Source organism: Nerophis lumbriciformis, linkage group LG18 (genome assembly GCF_033978685.3).
Source record: "Nerophis lumbriciformis linkage group LG18, RoL_Nlum_v2.1, whole genome shotgun sequence".
In the NCBI taxonomy this organism is placed as follows: domain Eukaryota; kingdom Metazoa; phylum Chordata; class Actinopteri; order Syngnathiformes; family Syngnathidae; genus Nerophis; species Nerophis lumbriciformis.
Window position 1 is genome coordinate 37,217,501 of NC_084565.2, and position 22,393 is coordinate 37,239,893.

The 22,393-nt window shown below is 40.1% G+C and overlaps 2 protein-coding genes across 5 annotated transcripts in view; one reads left to right on the forward strand and one right to left on the reverse strand.

The window, feature by feature from the left end:
- The window catches only part of LOC133618144 (uncharacterized), a 43,992-nt gene extending 33,877 nt beyond the window's left edge, over positions 1-10,115 (reverse strand). The window contains exon 1 of the mRNA XM_061978617.2: positions 9,928-10,115. Coding sequence (XP_061834601.2) covers positions 9,928-9,994 — 67 coding nt within the window. The 5' untranslated portion in view covers positions 9,995-10,115. The remainder of the gene's footprint in view (positions 1-9,927) is intronic.
- LOC133617908 (importin-13) overlaps positions 1-22,393 on the forward strand; it is a 138,129-nt gene that overhangs the window by 37,398 nt on the left and 78,338 nt on the right. Inside the window, exons 1-2 of one of the 4 annotated variants that reach the window (XM_061978286.2) lie at positions 15,114-15,210; positions 15,531-15,620. In XM_061978286.2, the coding sequence (XP_061834270.1) occupies positions 15,552-15,620 (69 nt within the window). In that variant the 5' untranslated portion in view covers positions 15,114-15,210; positions 15,531-15,551. Of the gene's footprint in view, positions 1-15,113; positions 15,211-15,287; positions 15,445-15,518; positions 15,621-22,393 lie in introns of those variants that run through there. The other 3 variants (XM_061978285.2, XM_061978284.2, XM_061978287.2) reach the window with 3 other exon arrangements.

Sequence of the window (22,393 nt, forward strand, 5' to 3'; positions counted from 1 at the left end):
AGAAAAAAAGTAAAAAAAAATGCACAAGAAAAAAGTATAACCTTTTTTTAAAAAAAAAAAAAAAAAAAGTTGCAATATTGTGAGGAAAAACTTATCTTGCAAAACTTTGAGGAATATTCTGACTTTTCTGACTTTTTTTTGTTGTTGTTGTTTTTTGTGAGGAAGAAGTTATTCAGCAAGAATTGAGTAGAAATATTTTCTTAAAATATAGCGATAAAAAATCTAACATATATACGAATATATACATAATATGTGTACAGAATAATATGTATTCAGATATATTATATTATGTCAATGACATATATACAATATATACCAATGACCATGTACAATATTACAGTATATGTGACAGCAGCAGTATAGAATAAAGAGTAGATCCAGCAGGAAATAGAAAATAGACATTATAAACTTGTTTTTTTTTGTCACCATAGCGACCATTAGTTTCACCTGTTTCACGTTTTGCACTTGCGCACCTGTTGTCAATTATGTCTGTATTATTTAAAGCCATTGTTGCCAGGCTGTCTTTCTGGCGACATCACTCTGCTTCATGTCGTGTTTACGCTTTCATGCTCAGTTCACGCTGCTTGTTTCATAGCCCTTGCTGCCCTGTTCACGTCATCGCAAGTAAGTTTTGTTTATTAATGCCACAGTTAGTGTCTTTTGTTTTTTTGTCCATAGTTCTGCCTTTGTGCTAGTTTTTGTTTTTATAGCCAAGTTTTGTACTTCCGCCCTTGTGCGCGCCTTTTATTTATTCCTTTTATTAGTGTTGAAATAAAGATGTCATTACCTTCACGCCATGTCCGGTCCAAGTTCACTTGCATCTCGGGAAAACAACCACCCCATAGTCCACGTAATGACATTTATTTTCAAATCTTGGCACAGTTTTGTCACTTACATCATTTTTTAAAATGTTGTTTATTTTTAAAATGCATTTGTTTTTGTTAAATTGCTGTAATATGCCAAATGTTAAAACGCTATTAGTAGCACAGAGGTCAATTTGTGTTTTCGTTGTGGCTTGTACAGCCCTTTGAGACTTTTGTGATTTAGGGCTATATAAATAAACATTGATTGATTGATTTTTATTACGAAAGCTTTTTTTGAACACTGAATGAATGTAACGGAATTTTTTACATGCTGGAAGGTCACAACCTGACATTGAAACAATGTCGTCAAAAAGCGTGTTGTTTCAACGTTGTCTTTGTGTCGTGGAATATCGGTTAGTAAATGACCAAAATTCAATGGTCAAATCAACGTCAGACGTCCACAGTTTCCAAAAACAATTTGCAATGTGGACTCGTCAGACCCACAGAACACTTTTCCACTTTGCATCAGTCCATCTTTGACGAGCTCGGGCCCAGCGAAGCCGGCAGCGTTTCTGGGTGTTGTTGATAAATGGCTTTCACTTTGCATAGGAGAGTTTTAACTTGCACTTACAGATGTAGCGACCAACTGTAGTTACTGACAGTGGTTTTCTGAAGTGTTCCTGAGCCCATGTGGTGATATCCTTTACACGCTGATGTCGCTTTTTGATGCATTACCGCCTGAGGGATGAAAGGCCCGTAATGTCATGTTTTACGTGCAGTGATTTCTCCAGATTCTCTGAAACTTTTGATGATATTACGGACCGTAGATGGTGAAATCCCTAAATTCCTTGCAATGGCTGGTTGAGAAATGTTGTTCTTAAACAATTTGCTCACACATTTGTTGACAAAGTGGTGACCCTCGCCCCATCCTTGTTTGTGACTGACTGAGCATTTCATGGAAGCTGTTTTTATACCCAATCATAATAATAATAATAATAATAACTGGGATTTATATAGCGCTTTTCTAAGTACCCAAAGTCGCTTTACATGTAGAACCCATCAATCATTCACACCTGGTGGTGGTAAGCTACTTTCATAGCCACAGCTGGTAGACTGACGGAAGCGTGGCTGCAATTTGCGCCAACGGCCCCTCCGACCACCACCTATCATTCATCATTCAATTCACCGGTGTGAGTGGCACCGGGGGAAAAGGGTGAAGTGTCCCGCCCAAGGACACAACGGCAGCAATTTTTGGATGGTAAGAGGTGGGGAGCGAACCTGCAACCCTCAGGTTTCTGGCACGGTTGCTCTACCCACTACGCCATGGCACCCACCTGTTCCCAATTAGCCTGCTCACCTGTGGGATGTTCCAAATAAGCGTTTGATGAGCATTCCTCAACTTTCTCAGTCTTTTTTGCCACTTGTGCCAGCTTTTTTTAACCCTGTTGCAGGCATTAAATTCCAAATGAGCTAATATTTCCAAATATAACAAAGTTTTCCAGTCGGAACGTTAAGTATCTTGTCTTTGCAGTCTATTCAATTGAATATAAGTTGAAAAGGATTTGTTGTATTCTCTTTTTATTTACCATTTACACAACATGACAACTTCACTGCTTTTGGGGTTTGTATTTTTCCCAAAAACTAAATATGAGCAACGTGTAAACGTGGGGCGGCATGGCGAAGTGGGTAGAGCAACCGTGCCAGAAACCTGAGGGTTGCAGGTTCGCTCCCCGCCTCTTACCATCCAAAAATCGCTGCCGTTGTGTCCTTGGGCGGGACACTTTACCCTTTTCCCCCGGTGCCACTCACACCGGTGAATTGAATGATGAATGATAGGTGGTGGTCGGAGGGGCCGTTGGCGCAAATTGCAGCCACGCTTCCGTCAGTCTACCCCAGGGCAGCTGTGGCTATGAAAGTAGCTTACCACCACCAGGTGTGAATGATTGATGGGTTCTACATGTAAAGCGACTTTGGGTACTTAGAAAAGCGCTATATAAATCCCAGTTATTATTATTATTATTATTATAACGTGCAGGAAGCGCTTCTACTTCCTCAGCCTGCACCAAAACAGAAGACTTGATGGAATGAGTGTGAAGGTCTGTAATTACCGGCCATCTCCGCATGTGCCGGACTCACATAATTACTTGATCAAGTGCTTCTTGACCGCAGTGCTTTTTTGTTTTTTTTTCCCGGTTGTTTTTGTTGTCTCGTTATGGTCTAATAATAAGTATGCAAAGGTTACAGCAACACGAGGCGACTTTAGAGAAAGTAAAGTGAGCACGCTGTACTGCAGAGGCCAATTAGTGGGAAGACTGTACGCTTCTCATGTGAAGTGCAGTGTGTGTGTGTGTGTACGTGCAATAGGTGTGCAATGCCTGTTGAAAGAGGAAGAGGGGTGGGCGTGGGGGGTGGGGGGTGACAGATAAAAAGTGTGAAGCCGTTTGAACAAATACAGCTGGCTGGAAATGAAGGAGGGAGACAATTGAGACGGAAGTCGAGTCTCAGACTCAAATGTCTGTGACGGCCTTTGTAGAAAGGCAGGAAACCATATTTGGTTACTTTAAAAACGGTGGAACCATGTGATGTCTCTCAGCCAATGAATGAAGAGGTAAATAATACATGTTAAATAATATACAGTACAGGCCAAAAGTTTGGACACACCTTCTCCTCATTCAATGTGTTTTCTTTATTTTCATGACTATTTACATTGTAGATTGTCACATCAAAACTATGATTGAACACATGTGGAGTTATGTACTTCACAGAAAAAAAAGGTAAAATAACTGAAAACATGTTTTATATATATATATATATATATATATATATATATATCTGTGGTGGGCTCTCCTATTTCTGGGGCTGAGGTTGCCGAGGTAGTTAAAAAGCTCCTCGGTGGCAAGGCCCGGGGGGTGGATGAGATCCGCCCGGAGTTCCTTAAGGCTCTGGATGTTGTGGGGCTGTCTTGGTTGACAAGACTCTGCAACATCGCGTGGACATCGGGGGCGGTACCTCTGGATTGGCAGACCGGGGTAGTGGTTCCTCTCTTTAAGAAGGGGAACCGGAGGGTGTGTTCCAACTATCGTGGGATCACACTCCTCAGCCTTCCCGGTAAGGTCTATTCAGGTGTACTGGAGAGGAGGCTACGCCGGATAGTCGAACCTCGGATTCAGGAGGAACAGTATGGTTTTCGTCCTGGTCGTGGAACTGTGGACCAGCTCTATACTCTCGGCAGGGTCCTTGAGGGTGCATGGGAGTTTGCCCAACCAGTCTACATGTGCTTTGTGGACTTGGAGAAGGCATTCGACCGTGTACCCCGGGAAGTCCTGTGGGGAGTGCTCAGAGAGTATGGGGTAACGGACTGTCTTATTGTGGCAGTTCGCTCCCTGTATAATCAGTGTCAGAGCTTGGTCCGCATTGCCGGCAGTAAGTCGGACACGTTTCCAGTGAGGGTTGGACTCCGCCAAGGCTGCCCTTTGTCACCGATTCTGTTCATAACTTTTATGGACAGAATTTCTAGGCGCAGTCAGGGCGTTGAGGGGATCTGGTTTGGTGGCTGCAGGATTAGGTGTGGTCCTGATGGCTTCCTCCGGCCAAGATCTTCAGCTCTCACTGGATCGGTTCGCAGCCGAGTGTGAAGCGACTGGGATGGTAATCAGCACCTCCAAGTCCGAGTCCATGGTTCTCTCCCGGAAAAGGGTGGAGTGCCATCTCCGGGTTGGGGAGGAGATCTTGCCCCAAGTGGAGGAGTTCAAGTACCTCGGAGTCTTGTTCACGAGTGGGGGAAGAGTGGATCGTGAGATCGACAGGCGGATCGGTGCGGCGTCTTCAGTAATGCGGACGCTGTATCGATCCGTTGTGGTGAAGAAGGAGCTGAGCCGGAAGGCAAACATCTCGATTTACCGGTCGATCTACGTTCCCATCCTCACCTATGGTCATGAGCTTTGGGTCATGACCGAAAGGACAAGATCACGGGTACAAGCGGCCGAAATGAATTTCCTCCGCCGAGTGGCGGGGCTCTCCCTTAGAGATAGGGTGAGAAGCTCTGTCATTCGGGGGGAGCTCAAAGTAAAGCCGCTGCTCCTCCACATGGAGAGGAGCCAGATGAGGTGGTTCGGGCATCTGGTCAGGATGCCACCCGAACGCCTCCCTAGGAAGGTGTTTCGGGCACGTCCGACCGGTAGGAGGCCACGGGGAAGACCCAGGACACGCTGGGAAGACTATCTCTCCCGGCTGGCCTGGGAACGCCTCGGGATCCCCCGGGAGGAGCTGGACGAAGTGGCTGGGGAGAGGGAAGTCTGGGCTTCCCTGCTTAGGCTGCTGCCCCCGCGACCCGACCTCGGATAAGCGGAAGAAGATGGATGGATGGATGGATGGATATATATATATATATGTATATACAGGGACGTGCACATGATTACAGAGGGGCAGGGGCTCAAAGTCAGAAAAGGGCAGGAAATTTTTTTTTGGTCCTTTACACAATATGGAAATTAATGTAAAATTAAATTTGCTAATAGAAAGCTAACTACTTAGCTGTATGTCCTTTGTAGGTAAAAGTGATTTCCATTTATTTTGTGTCAACAAATTATTGTCATAATGAGTTAATTCACATTATCATAGGCTTGGAAGACATGAAAAGCAACAAAACACTGGTTTATTATTAGGCTATTTATTGTTAAAGATAAGCACTTTAATATTGAACATTGAACAGTGCAACATGAACTTTGAAAAAAAAAAATACAAAAATAAATACCCAAATGGAAAAAAACTTCAATGTGAAAATCTGTCCTTATTCCCTTAACTTGATGAAAACACCATCAAGTTGTAACTTATGGTCTTTCTCACTTAATGCTCAGACTAAACAACTGAAACAAAATACAGGGCCAAAAATATGGACCAGGGGCCAGTAGAGGGCTGGAGGATGGAGGCCACCCATACCCAAATATGCTCCTCAATGTAAATTCAGGGCTTCCATGAAATGCTGTGAAATCAGTGCACAATCAGTAGTAGTAATTACTGCACGTTAATATGGATAATAGCAAACACATTTATTTGGCACAAAATGTATTTATATTCGCTCAAACAACCCGGTATTACAAGAAAATGTGGAGTTTTTGTACCACTGTTTTTTTTGTTTTTTGTTTTTTTTACATCCCTGACAGGAATTTATTAATGTTGTTTGAAGAAAAAAAAACAAAAAAAAACACACACACACAGGCAGAGGGCACTTTTTAAGACGAGGCAAAAAAGGGCAGGGGCTCAAGCACCCATAGGGCCCTATGTGTGCACGTGCCTGTGTATGTATATATATATATATATATATATATATATAAACCGGAGATTGGTCGGTCCTGAGTTCAAACCCCGGCCGAGTCATACCAAAGACTATAAAAATGGGAGCCATTACCTCCCTGCTTGGCGCTCAGCATCAAGGGTTGGAATTGGGGGTTAAATCGCCAAAAATTATTCCTAAGTGCGGCACATGCTGCTGCTCACTGCTCCCCTCACCTCCCAGGGGGGCGAACATGGGGATGGGTCAAATGCAGAGGGTCATTTCACCACACCTAGTGCGTGTCTGACTATCAGTGGGACTTTAATTAATTAATTTTATATTCTAGTTCCTTCAAAGTTTCGCACACTCTTGGCATTCTCTCCATGAGCTTCAAGAGGTAGTCACCTGAAATGGTTTTCACTTCACAGGTGTGCTCGGAGCTCGTCGAGAGAATGTCGAGAGTGTGCAAAGCAGCAATCAGAGCAAAGGGTGGCTATTTTGAAGAATATAAAACATGTTTTCAGTTATTTCACCTTTTTTTGTTAAGTACATAACTCCACATGTGTTCATTCATAGTTTTGATGTGACAATCTACAATGTAAATAGTCATGAAAATAAAGACAACACATTTGATGAGAAGGTGTGTGCAAACTTTTGGCCTGTACTGTACATATATATTTTTTTAAATTGACATCTTTGTTTGTGTGACAGAAGAAACCAACTGGGTAAGAAGCGACTTCACCAACAGGAAGCAATATGTGAAGACAGAGCTAAAAATATCTTGTGGTGTACCTCAGGGATCAATACTTGGACCAAAAGTGTTCAATCTCTATATAAATGACATCTGTAAAGTTACAAAGGACTTAAAGTTAGTATTATTTGCAGATGATACAACTGAATTTTGTTCAGGAGAGATCACACAGAAGCTAATACAAATAATAACAAATTAAAAAGATGGTTTGACAAAAACAGACTATCTTTGAATCTCAGTAAAACTAAAATAATGCTATTTGGTAAGAGTTGAAGAGAAAGTCAAACACAAATAGAAATAGACGGAGTAGATATTGAAAGGGTAAAGGAAAACACATTTCTGTGTGTAATAATAGATGATAAAATGAACTGGAAATCTCACATAAAAATATACAACATAAAGTAGTAGGGGTGTGGGAAAGATTCAATTCGAATTGCGATTCTCACGTTGTGCGATTCAGAATCGATTCTAATTAAAAAATAAATCGATTCTTTTTATTTATTTTTTTATTTTTTAAAAAAAATTTTAATTAATCAATCCAACAAAACAATACACAGCAATACCATAACAATGCAATCCAATTCCAAAACCAAACCCGACCCAGCAACACTCAGAACTGCAATAAACAGAGCAATTGAGAGGAGACACAAACACAATCCAAAAGTAGTGAAACAAAAATGAATATTATCAACAACAGTATCAATATTAGTTACAATTTCAACATAGCAGTGATTAAAAATCCCTCATTGACATTATCATTAGACATTTATAAAAAAAAAAAAGAACAATAGTGTCACAGTGGCTTACACTTGCATCGCATCTCATAAGCTTGACAACACACTGTGTCCAATATTTTTACAAAGATAAAATAAGTCATATTTTTGGTTCATTTAATAGTTAAAACAAATTTACATTATTGCAATCAGTTGATAAAACATTGTCCTTTACAATTATAAAAGCTTTTTACAAAACTCTACTACTCAGCAGACTGGGGTAGATCCTGCTGAAATCCTATGTATTGAATGAATAGACAATCCTTTTGAATCGGGAAAATATCCTTTTTGGGTCGAGAATCGCGTTGAATTGAAAAAAAAATCGATTTTGAATCGAATCGTGGGACACCCAAAGATTCACAGCCCTATAAAGTAGCAAGAAACACGTCAATAATGAATAAAGCAAAACATATTCTAGACCAAAATTCACTCCATATTCTCTACTGCTCACTAGTGTTACCATGTCTGAGTTATTGTGTAGAAATATGGGGAAATAACTACAAAAGTACACTTCATTCATTAACGGTACTACAAAAAAGATCAATTAGAATAATACATAATGTTGGATATAGAGAACATACAAACACTTTATTTATTAAATCACAGTTATTGTGCAGAAATATGGGGAAATAATTACAAAAGTACACTTCATTCATTAACGGTGTTACAAAAAAGATCAGTTAGAATAATACATAATGTTGGATATAGAGAACACACAAATCCTTTATTTATTGAATCAAAGATACTGAAATTCTACGACATAGTGAATTTGCAAACAGCTAAAATTATACACAAAGCAAACTATAACCTGCTACCCAAGAATATACAACAATTCTTCTCAAAAAAAGAGGAGAAATATAATCTTAGAGAGAAATGTAATTTAAAACATTTGTATGCACGTACAACACTTAAGACCTTCAGTATATCAGTATGTGGAATTAAATTATGGAATGGATTAAGCAAAGCAATCAAACAATGTACTAATATGATCCACTTCAAGAAACTCTTCAAACTTAAAGTGTTTACAAAGTACAAAGAAGAAGAACCATGATAAACATTCTGAATGTATTTAACTCATCCATTCTTTCATTCTTTCACTCACAAAATAATCTTACTTATCTCAACATATGAAATGTAACTTACTTCACCAATTATTATTTATTTACTTATTTTATTGTGATTACTTATGGAGTATATTGTGAATACATTGAGAACAGGAAGTGAACAAAAGTTTTAGCAACTGTTATGTAAAAGGAAAGGGGTAGGATTAAATAAGCTCTGCTTCTTCCTACTCCTTTTCGAACATGTTGAAAAGAAAAACTGGAGATTGTGATGTATCATGTTGTATACTTGCATGTTCGAAATAAACTCAAACTCAAACTCAAACTCAAACAATTATTGAAATTCAACGATTTGGTGCATTTGCAAACAGCTAAAATGATGCACAAAGCAAACTATAACCTGCTACCCAAGAATGGACAACAATTCTTCTCAACAAAAGAGGAGAAATATAATCTTAGAGAAAAATGTACTTTGAAAACATTTGCACGCACGCACAACACTTAAAACCTTTATCATATCAGTATGTGGAATTAAATGATGGAATGGATTAAGCAAAGAAATGAAACAAAGCACTAATATGATTCAGTTTAAGAGACGGTTCAAACTGCACGTGTTCACAAAGTACACAGAACAAGATTTATGATGATTATTATTATTGAGACAAAGATTATTTATGTATTTATATTATAATATGTGTTTGCTTACAATGGTATATTATTCATCTATTATTTTATTTGTTCACTGTTCTGTTACAGAGAACAAGGAACTTGGATAAAATTGCTACGGTGTGGAAAGGGGTAGAATTAAATAAGCTCTGCTTTTCGGACGTGCTGTAATGAAACAACCGGGAGCGTGTGATGCATTATACTTTGTATCGTATGCATGTTCCAAATAAACTGGAACTGGAACTGAACCATGTGACGACAAAGTGTGACGGTAACCATAGAACCAGGAAGGGAAGTCACTGCGACCCAGAACGGCATGCAGTATGAATAAGAGCGGGTAGACGCTAATGTAAATCACACGTACTTCAAAAACATTAACGACACTTCTCTCTAACCTCAATTACGAAGGGTGAGTATTACTTTATTGCACTCTTCTTCCAGACTACGGCGCTTAACTTCTTCTTACGCTTACATGACAGTTGCGCAACATGGTGTGACGACGTGCCCGTGCATGTCCCATCCACGTACCTATGGCTGTGCTGTTGGAGGAGGCTTATAGGAACGTTGTGAGCAGCAAAAGTCTAGAAAACGGAGAGACACCTACCATGATCAGCAGCTCCCAGGTGAAAAAGCAACAAGGCACAAAAGCAAATGCAGGTTTTAGCCTCCATAGTCTTAGAGAAAGAGATGTTTCTGAAGCTGGAAGTGTCTAAGGTCTTCAGTCAGTCACTAATGTGCACTGCAGCCTTCCTGCCAATGTGTTTGTAGCTGGAACAAGACTCTAACTCTCTCTCTCTCTCCCCCTCTCTCTCTCTCTCTCTGATTTACCAGAAATGCTGCCACGTACTACCGGTTCAAAAATAGTTCTATGATCTGACTTTGGCAGTCACGACAGGACAAAATGTGTTATTATTGCTTTAAGGGACATTATTATTATTGTTGTTATTAATACCATTACCACTATAGCCCGCCCTTTTAATAATCTGATGTTTGCATGCATTCATGTATCCAAAGACAACACTTCCACATCTAATGTGGTGTTTAAAGACGTTTAAATTCAGTCGTTGGTGCAACAAAGAAAAATCTGCCTTTTATGTTCATTTGTTTCATGACTTTGCGCTTTCTCGGGAGGTTGGATGTGGTGTAATGTCGCCGTCCGACCACTGAGCGTCGCTGTTGCTTTGTGAATAAACCAGAAGAGCCTCTTCTCCGGCAGGCGAAATCTTACCAAGTTACCGCCAATACAGCAGTTGTGTCCTACCATAAAATATGATCCTAAATTAATAAAAGTTCATGTTATTTTTTATTGACTCAGTGGCCTAGTGGTTAGAGTGTCCGCCCTGTGAGTTCAAACCCCCGGCCGAGTCATACCAAAGACTATAAAAATGGGACCCAATACACCACTCAGCATCAAAGGTTGGAATTGGGGGTTAAATCAGCAAAAATGATTCCCGGGCGTGACCACCGCTACTGCTCACTGCTCTCCTCACCTCCCAGGGGGTGGAACAAGGGGATGGGTCGAATGCAGAGGACAAATTTCACCACACCTAGTGTGTGTGTGTGTGTGTGTGTGTGTGTGTGTGTGTGTGTGTGTGTGTGTGTGTGTGTGTGAGAGAATCATTGGTACTTTAACTTTTTAACTTTAATCAAATAAGCTCTGCTTCTTCCTACTCCTTTTCGAACATGTTGAATAGAGAAACTGGAAATTGGGATGTATCATGTTGTATGCGTGCATGTGTGATGTATCATGTTGTATGCGTGCATGTGTGATGTATCATGTTGTATGCGTGCATGTGTGATGTATCATGTTGTATGCATGCATGTGTGATGTATCATGTTGTATGCATGCATGTGTGATGTATCATGTTGTATGCATGAATGTGTGATGTATCATGTTGTATGCGCGCATGTGTGATGTATCATGTTGTATGCGTGCATGTGTGATGCATCATGTTGTATGCGTGCATGTGTGATGCATCATGTTGTATGCGTGCATGTGTGATGCATCATGTTGTATGCGTGCATGTGTGATGCATCATGTTGTATGCGTGCATGTGTGATGCATCATGTTGTATGCATGCATGTGTGATGTATCATGTTGCATGCGTGCATGTGTGATGTATCATGTTGTATGCGTGCATGTGTGATGTATCATGTTGTATGCGTGCATGTGTGATGTATCACGTTGTATGCGTGCATGTGTGATGTATCATGTTGTATGCGTGCATGTGTGATGCATCATGTTGTATGCATGCATGTGTGATGTATCATGTTGTATGCGTGCATGTGTGATGCATCATGTTGTATGCATGCATGTGTGATGTATCATGTTGTATGCGTGCATGTGTGATGCATCATGTTGTATGCATGCATGTGTGATGTATCATGTTGTATGCGTGCATGTGTGATGTATCATGTTGTATGCGTGCATGTGTGATGTATCATGTTGTATGCGTGCATGTGTGATGTATCACGTATGCGTGCATGTGTGATGTATCATGTTGTATGCGTGCATGTGTGATGTATCATGTTGTATGCGTGCATGTGTGATGTATCATGTTGTATGCGTGCATGTGTGATGTATCACGTTGTATGCGTGCATGTGTGATGTATCATGTTGTATGCGTGCATGTGTGATGTATCATGTTGTATGCGTGCATGTGTGATGTATCATGTTGTATGCATGCATGTGTGATGTATCATGTTGTATGCATGCATGTGTGATGTATCATGTTGTATGCATGAATGTGTGATGTATCATGTTGTATGCGCGCATGTGTGATGTATCATGTTGTATGCGTGCATGTGTGATGCATCATGTTGTATGCGTGCATGTGTGATGTATCATGTTGTATGCGTGCATGTGTGATGCATCATGTTGTATGCGTGCATGTGTGATGTATCATGTTGTATGCGTGCATGTGTGATGCATCATGTTGTATGCGTGCATGTGTGCTGTATCATGTTGTATGCGTGCATGTGTGATGTATCATGTTGTATGCATGCATGTGTGATGTATCATGTTGTATGCGTGCATGTGTGATGTATCATGTTGTATGCGTGCATGTGTGATGTATCATGTTGTATGCGTGCATGTGTGATGTATCATGTTGTATGCATGCATGTGTGTTGTATCATGTTGTATGCGTGCATGTGTGATGTATCATGTTGTATGCGTGCATGTGTGATGTATCATGTTGTATGCGTGCATGTGTGATGTATCATGTTATATGCGTGCATGTGTGATGTATCATGTTGTATGCGTGCATGTGTGATGTATCATGTATGCGTGCATGTGTAATGTATCATGTTGTATGCGTGCATGTGTGATGTATCATGTTGTATGCGTGCATGTCTGATGTATCATGTTGTATGCGTGCATGTGTGATGTATCATGTTGTATGCGCGCATGTCTGATGTATCATGTTGTATGCGTGCATGTGTGATGTATCATGTTGTATGCGTGCATGTGTGATGTATCATGTTGTATGCGTGCATGTGTGATGTATCATGTTGTATGCGTGCATGTGTGATGTATCATGTTGTATGCGTGCATGTGTGATGCATCATGTTGTATGCGTGCATGTGTGATGCATCATGTTGTATGCGTGCATGTGTGATGTATCATGTTGTATGCGTGCATGTGTGATGTATCATGTTGTATGCGTGCATGTGTGATGTATCACGTTGTATGTGTGATGTATCATGTTGTATGCGTGCATGTGTGATGTATCATGTTGGATGCGTGCATGTGTGATGTATCATGTTGGATGCGTGCATGTGTGATGTATCATGTTGGATGCGTGCATGTGTGATGTATCATGTTGTATGCGTGCATGTGTGATGTATCACGTTGTATGCGTGCATGTGTGATGTATCACGTTGTATGTGTGATGTATCATGTTGTATGCGTGCATGTGTGATGTATCATGTTGGATGCGTGCATGTGTGATGTATCATGTTGTATGCGTGCATGTGTGATGTATCACGTTGTATGCGTGCATGTGTGATGTATCACGTTGTATGCGTGCATGTGTGATGCATCATGTTGTATGCATGCATGTGTGATGTATCATGATGTATGTGTGCATGTGTGATGTATCATGTTGTATGCGTGCATGTGTGATGTATCATGATGTATGTGTGCATGTGTGATGTATCATGTTGTATGCGTGCATGTGTGATGTATCATGTTGTATGCGTGCATGTGTGATGTATCATGATGTATGTGTGCATGTGTGATGTATCATGTTGTATGCGTGCATGTGTGATGTATCATGATGTATGTGTGCATGTGTGATGCATCATGTTGTATGCATGCATGTGTGATGTATCATGTTGTATGCGTGCATGTGTGATGTATCATGTTGTATGCGCGCACGTGTGATGCATCATGTTGTATGCGTGCATGTGTGATGTATCATGATGTATGTGTGCATGTGTGATGTATCATGTTGTATGCGTGCATGTGTGATGTATCATGTTGTATGCGTGCATGTGTGATGTATCATGATGTATGTGTGCATGTGTGATGTATCATGTTGTATGCGTGCATGTGTGATGTATCATGTTGTATGCGTGCATGTGCGATGCATCATGTATGCGTGATGTATCATGTTGTATGCGTGCATGTGTGATGTATCATGTTGTATGCGTGCATGTGTGATGTATCATGTTGTATGCGTGCATGTGCGATGCATCATGTATGCGTGATGTATCATGTTGTATGCGTGCATGTGTGATGTATCATGTTGTATGCGTGCATGTGTGATGTATCATGTTGTATGCGTGCATGTGTGATGTATCATGTTGTATGCGTGCATGTGCGATGCATCATGTATGCGTGCATGTGTGATGTATCATGTTGTATGCGTGCATGTGTGATGCATCATGTTGTATGCGTGCATGTGTGATGTATCATGTTGTATGCATGCATGTGTGATGTATCATGTTGTATGCGTGCATGTGTGATGTATCATGTTGTATGCGTTCATGTGTGATGTATCATGTTGTATGCACGCATGTGTGATGTATCATGTTGTTTGTGTGCATGTGTGATGTATCATGTATGCGTGCATGTGTGATGTATCATGTTGTATGCGTGCATGTGTGATGTATCATGTTGTATGCGTGCATGTGTGATGTATCATGTTGTATGCGTGCATGCATGTGTGATGTATCATGTTGTTTGCGTGCATGTGTGATGTATCATGTTGTATGCGTGCATGCATGTGTGATGTATCATGTTGTTTGCGTGCATGTGTGATGTATCATGTTGTATGCATGCATTTAACTTTAACAAAGCAGGTCAGGCAATAGCGCTCAAAGGAAGGCGTGAAGCTGCTACAGGAAAACACCAGCAAAACAGGAAGGAAGGGTCACCAAAATAACAGCGCAAGACAGGAACTGAAGCACTACACACAGGAAAACAACAACAACAAACTCAAAATAAGGCACAACATTTTTTTAGCTTTTTCTGCTGGTGGTGTGCCTCCGTGTTTTCTTTATTTAAAAGATGTGCCTTGGCTCAAAAAAGGTTGAAAAACGAGCCGCATGTGGCTCTAGAGCCGCGACTTGCTGACCATGTTGCGTTTATGAATTACGTCATTTCTAGCATTTATTGTTACTGTACTGTTAACGCTACTTTGGGTGGCGCACATCCATCCATTAATATCAGCATTTTTATAAAAAAAAATAGACGATGTAAAAAATGTTTTTTAATGTACACAGGCAGAGTGATTTTACGATAGTGTTGCTGGGCGGGTAGTGAGTTAGACGCGCGGAGTTACCACGGCACTTGAACGCAGCATTGTGCCGGAGCAGAGCACAGACCGTAAAGCGGCGTCGGGCTGACAGCATTGCCGCGCTCCTCTTCCTGGATATAAAGGTGCGAAAACGTTTGTTGTTGTACCGACACGACACACCGCGTGTTCATCGTGGGCTGACACGCAGCCCAAAAAAAAAAAAAAAAGCTCTGACATTTGTTTAGCCTGTGACGCGGATTGCTAAAGTTAGCTAGCATGGTGTTAGCCCGTGCTAGCCTGTCCCCGTTGCGAGCTAACGTTAGCTTGCCGGTTAGCACGAACCTCCCCCTCTCGTTTGTGATGCTAACTTTTTAATGGTGGGGTCTCGTAACTAACACCTTTTATTTAGATCGACGCGACTATTGATGTGTTTTTTTGTCGTTGTTGTCCGGGCGTTTGACAGCTCCGTCCCAGCGGGGTTATTATGGAGACGCCGGGGAGGATAACTACCACACCGGATGCTGTGGACTTCACGGTGGATAACGTGGAAAAGGTAAGATTATAAAAATAATAATAATCTGCAGACATTTGACACATGTTGCATAAGATGGTGTTTTTTTTAATTGATTTAAATGTTTTATATTTTTTGGACAATGCCCCGCGACTCCAAAAGGGACAAGCGGTAGTAAATTGATGGATGGATGTGCATGCTTCATGTTTGTTATGGTAGGAGTGGTGTAAAGCTAATGTTTTGCTCATTGATAAATAAGGACATGAGAGTATTTGTAACGCAGAGTGATGCATTACAACCCATTACCACTAAAGTTGAGTATATTACGAACATTCATGCATACAACATGATACATCACACATGCATGCATACAACATGATACATCACACATGCACGCATACAACATGATACATGCATGCATACAACATGATACATCACACATGCACGCATACAACATGATACATGCATGCATACAACATGATACATCACACATGCACGCATACAACATGATACATCACGCATGCACGCATACAACATGATAAATCACACATGCACGCATACAACATGATACATCACACATGCACGCATACAACATGATACATCACACGTGCACGCATACAACATGATACATCACACATGCACGCATACAACATGATACATCACACATGCACGCATACAACATGATACATCACACATGCACGCATACAACATGATGCATCACACATGCACGCATACAACAGGATACATCACACATGCACGCATACAACATGATACATGCATGCATACAACATGATACATCACACATGCATGCATACAACATGATACATCACACATGCATGCATACAACATGATACATCACACATGCACGCATACAACATGATACATCACACATGCACGCATACAACATGATACATCACACATGCACGCATACAACATGATACATCACACATGCATGCATACAACATGATACATCACACATGCATGCATACAACATGATACATCACACATGCACGCATACAACATGATACATGCATGCATACAACATGATACATCACGCATGCACGCATACAACATGATACATCACACATGCACGCATACAACATGATACATCACACATGCACGCATACAACATGATACATCACACATGCACGCATACAACATGATGCATCACACATGCACGCATACAACATGATGCATCACACATGCACGCATACAACGTGATACATCACACATGCACGCATACAACATGATACATCACACATGCACGCATACAACATGATACATCACACATGCACGCATACAACATGATACATCACACATGCACGCATACAACATGATGCATCACACATGCACGCATACAACATGATACATCACACATGCACGCATACAACATGATACATCACACATGCACGCATACAACATGATACATCACACATGCACGCATACAACATGATACATCACACATGCACGCATACAACATGATACATGCACGCATACAACATGATAAATCGCACATGCACGCATACAACATGATACATCACACATGCACGCATACAAGATGATACATCACACATGCACGCATACAACATGATACATCACACATGCACGCATACAACATGATACATCACGCATGCACACATTCAACGTGATACGTCACACATGCACACATACAACATGATACATCACACATGCACGCATACAACATGATACATCACACATGCACGCATACAACATGATACATCACACATGCACGCATACAACATGATACATCACACATGCACGCATACAACATGATAAATCGCACATGCACGCATACAACATCACACATGCACGCATACAACGTGATACATCACACATGCACGCATACAACATGATACATCACACATGCACGCATACAACATGATACATCACACATGCACGCATACAACATGACACATCACACATGCACGCATACAACATGATACATCACACATGCATGCATACAACATGATACATCACACATGCATGCATACAACATGATACATCACACATGCACGCATACAACATGATACATCACACATGCACGCATACAACATGATACATCACACATGCACGCATACAACATGATACATCACACTGCTAAATTGAAACTTGTGAATGGATAATCACTTTGGAGTGACAAGTGAGTATCAATTCGCAATCTCGTTAACATCAGGCTACCTAGATAGGCCACTCTCAACAACTTGTGATCTGATTGGCTATCGCAGCTGTCTATCAGTTGTATGTGTTCTCAAATTCATCCGCTAACGGTCCCGAGGAGTATCCAATCACTTGACGCGTAAATGTCACATTCAACGTGAGACCAGCTAGAAGGCTTTACTGACAACAACTCGTGATCTGATTGGCTATCACAATTATCTATCAACTGTATGTGTCCATTCACTTAGAGTGCACAGACTCCCGCATTGTTGATTCTGAAGGCCCCTGGCAGATGTGGTACAGCATGGCAACATAAGTTAGCTGAATTCTGATTGGATAAAAACTCTAACCTAAAAACAACAGCACTGGAAGGAGCATAATATGACATGAAGAGGATATGAATAATTTCAGATATTTAGGGAAAGTAAATTAAAAAATACTTTTATATTTAGTTATGATCATGATTTCTGGTTATGTTAGGCCTGCAGAAAAGACCTTGCTGGCCCTGACGACACACCACTGGTCGATATCAATAATTACTGACATTTGTTTTAAGACCTATCGAAAATAAGGACCAGGAGAAAAATATATAAACATTCTGTATTTAAAATGTTACCTTCATCTGATTAAAAAAAAACCTCAGATACTACGTCAGAAAGGAAAGGAAACACAACCACGGAAAACACTCAAACAATATAAACAACATTCTAAAATCTCATTGAACACTTAACAATTACCTCCTAAAATGAAAGTGCAAAAAGAAAACGATACGTAAGAAATGCTTAGTAAAATGTAACAAAATAATGCCAAGTGTGAAAATGTGAACATAGAGAAACCTAAGAAGAACTATTTTCTGCAGCTTTAGTGCCAGGAAGTTACGGCTGTGCTCTAAAGGGTGAGGTATTACCGGTCTTGGTGGGTGACGAGCGCATTGCATAATTTACACACCACATTGATCTGACTATGGTCCGTTCAAAAAAAACAAAAAACTGCCATAATGTCGAGTGTGACTTCCTGCTTTATCGACAATTTCCGCAGCACTCGTTTTTAGTTTCTCTTCTCACTCGAGAATCAACCGCGAGACAACAAGATGCCGTAACCATACCTGATACGATCAAAGTAGGATATAGTGCATTCCCACATAACGCAAAGTTTTATATAACGCAAATGTGCCGTGGACCCTTGCGTTTTTTCTCTCTAGAGTCCATCACCTAGTTTTTGGCCAAATTATCGCATATTTACAAACTTACACTGTAAATCTTTATGAAAGTCCCCAAAAAGAAGGAATTGAAGCAAGCAAATAAATAAAAATAAGAAAATATTGACCCAGTGAGGTCCAAACCTACCGGTGGATAGTGAATATGTGACGTGACTAGGGCTGCAACTAACAACTAACTTGATAATCGATTAATCTGTCGATTGTTACCGTATTTTTCGGAGTATAAGTCGCACCGGAGTATAAGTCGCACCTGCCGAAAATACATAATAAAGAAGGAAAAAAACATATATAAGTCGCACTGGAGCCCGGCCAAACTATGAAAAAAACTGCGACTTATAGTCCGAAAAATACGGTACTTTGATTAATCGATTAATAATCGGATAAAAGAGACAAAATAAATTTCTATCCTTTCCAGTATTTTATTGAAAAAAAACCAGCATACTGGCACTATACTTATTTTGATTGTTGTTTTTCAGCTGTTTGTAAATGTTGTAGTTTATAAATAAAGGTTTATAAAAAAAAGGAGCCTCTACGCATGCGCATAGCATAGATCCAACGAATCGATGACTAAATTAATCGCCAACAATTTTTATAATCGATTTAATCGATTAGTTGTTGCAGCACTAGACGTGACGTACCTTTGAACTTTCAATTACACGTAATAACTGAACTTTTTATTGAACAAACTTACTTTCTGTTATTTTCACGACAGTAAAATTCGCCAATTACTACTTCCATAAACAACACAAAGCATCGGGATGATGAATGTATTGTGTAGGCCTGGGCAGATATTCGATAAGTCAGTTAATCGACGATAAATGAAAACTAGAAAATTCCCGCGTATATTTTAATGGGCCTGCTATCTGTGCACTGGACCTCTTATTGTGGGCAAACGCTTCAAGATATTGACTTTTCGTAAAAACCGTGAGCGCCTCAAGGCTTTGAGGAACGTTCCAGTGTTCTCAGATTCGCGATAAGTGGAGAAATGGCCGAGTTAGAGCGAGTAGGAAAATAAGAATTTTTGTGTTTTTTGGCGCCGACATCTAACATTGGAGTCGATTAGAGATTTAGCTGACTTTCTTGGCTTTGAGGGCCAACAGAAGCGAAATGGGACACATGACCTCCATAAAAGTGACATTTTCTGAGAGAGGACATGCGTGTGAACGTTTTCACCGAAACACATGACAGTGGGATAAAAGATGTGTTCACCAAAACAAAAAGCACCTTTTTGGGGCTTCCACGCTCTAATAAATTAGAGTGGACGCCATCCATTTTAATGGCGGAAGGCCGATGGCGCTCGCCTCCTTTCGATGGCCATCCAGCCAAAACCAAACATTGGACGTCAAAACTTTTTAGCCAGGATTAAAGTAGACAAGTGTGTGAACAAAATGAGACGTTAAGCACCGAGCTACGTGAAAGAATGGCTGAGCTACAATAGGAGGTAATCTTGTCTTTTTGGCGTTTGTCTCAGAGCAATCGTCCATTAAAATGAATGTACCCATTCAATTGGCCCATTTTTTTTTGTTTATTCGTGAATAGTGTCGCCGCGGTAACCAGAATGTTCCCGACTTAAAGTACCCACCGAAAGAGACGTCTCGTATTAAGCATAAGAGCAATGTGCGGAACTATAATAAAAATAGATGAATAATAAAAATTGAAGTATGAGCAATAATAATATAGGCTGCTTGTATTGCAGCAGGCCCATAATCGAGTCGGTAAGTTTTCCAGCGTCGATAAACCGCCATGTGCATGCTTAAGAGCAGTCAGGCTTGTGCTCCAGCGGAATGCAAAGAAGGGGGTGAATCATCTTGTTCTTCATCAAGTGTCGTTGACTCTGTGAGGCAAGGAGGGTTCTTATGTTCATATCAAAGTTTGTGTTTTTAATTAGGGATGTCCGATAATATCGGACTGCCGATATTATCGGCCGATAAATGCGTTAAAATGTAATATCGGAAATTATCGGTATCGGTTTTTTATTATCGGTATCTGTTTTTTAATTTTTTTTATTTTTTTTATTTTTATTAAATCAACATAAAAAACACAAGATACACTTACAATTAGTGCACCAACCCAAAAAACCTCCCTCCCCCCTGTTATTAATATTGTGGTTCCTACATTATATATCAATATATATCAATACAGTCTGCAAGGGATACAGTCCGTAAGCACACATGATTGTGCGTGCTGCTGGTCCACTAATAGTACTAACCTTTAACCGTTAATTTTACTAATTTTCATTAATTACTAGTTTCTATGTTACTGTTTTTATATTGTTTTACTTTCTTTTTTATTCAAGGAAATGTTTTTAATTTATTTATCTTATTTTATAAACAAATTTAAAAAGTACCTTATTCTCACCATACCTGGTTGTCCAAATTAGGCATAATAATGTGTTAATTCCACGACTGCATATATCGGTTGATATCGGTATCGGTAATTAAAGAGTTGGACAATATCGGAATATCGGATATCGGCAAAATGCCATTATCGGACATCCATATTATTAATGTGCGTGTTTGGTGAGAGCGGTCACTCTTTTGCATCAGTTTCTGTCGCTGCGGGCGTTTGTACTACTAATAAGCCATACTTGCCAACCCTCCCGGATTTTCCGGGAGACTCCCGAAATTCAGCGCCTCTCCCGAAAACCTCCTGGGACACATTTTCTCCCGAAAATCTCCCGAAATTCAGGCGGACCTGGAGGCCACGCCCCCTCCAGCTCCATGCGGACCTGGAGGGTCCGCATGGAGCAATGTTGTTGTAATATATTGAGTTGGAGGCAATAAACAGGCGAGGGTATGAAGTACGTCTCTTTACTGTAGACTTCAGAACAGACACTTGACGTCAGGTGCGCAACACCACGTAAATCGTTGGCCAACCAAAAAGTTACCCCAGTACGCTATAGCCAACATTCACCAGGAGATGGCAACAGACAAACATAGATCACTCTATTACATTCCAGTCTCTCCATGTTTTCTGCCATGGTAACATGTGATCCTCATGCACTGTGCGCTGTCTCTGTCCCTCTTGATATATATATAAGAAAATACTTCACTTTCAGTGAATTCTAGCTATATATATATTTTTTTTTTTTAATATTTTTTTTATTTTATCATGTATATATATATATATATATATATTTATTTTATTATATATATATATATATATATATATATATATATATATATATATATATATATATATATATATATATTTATTTTATTATATATATATATATATATATATATATATATATATATATATATATATATATATATATATATATATATATATATATGAAATACTTGACTTGGTGAATTCTAGCTGTAAATATACTCCTCCCCTCTTAGCCACGCCCCCAACCACGCCCCCGCCCCACCCCGACCATGTCCCCCACCTCCCGAAATCGGAGGTCTCAAGG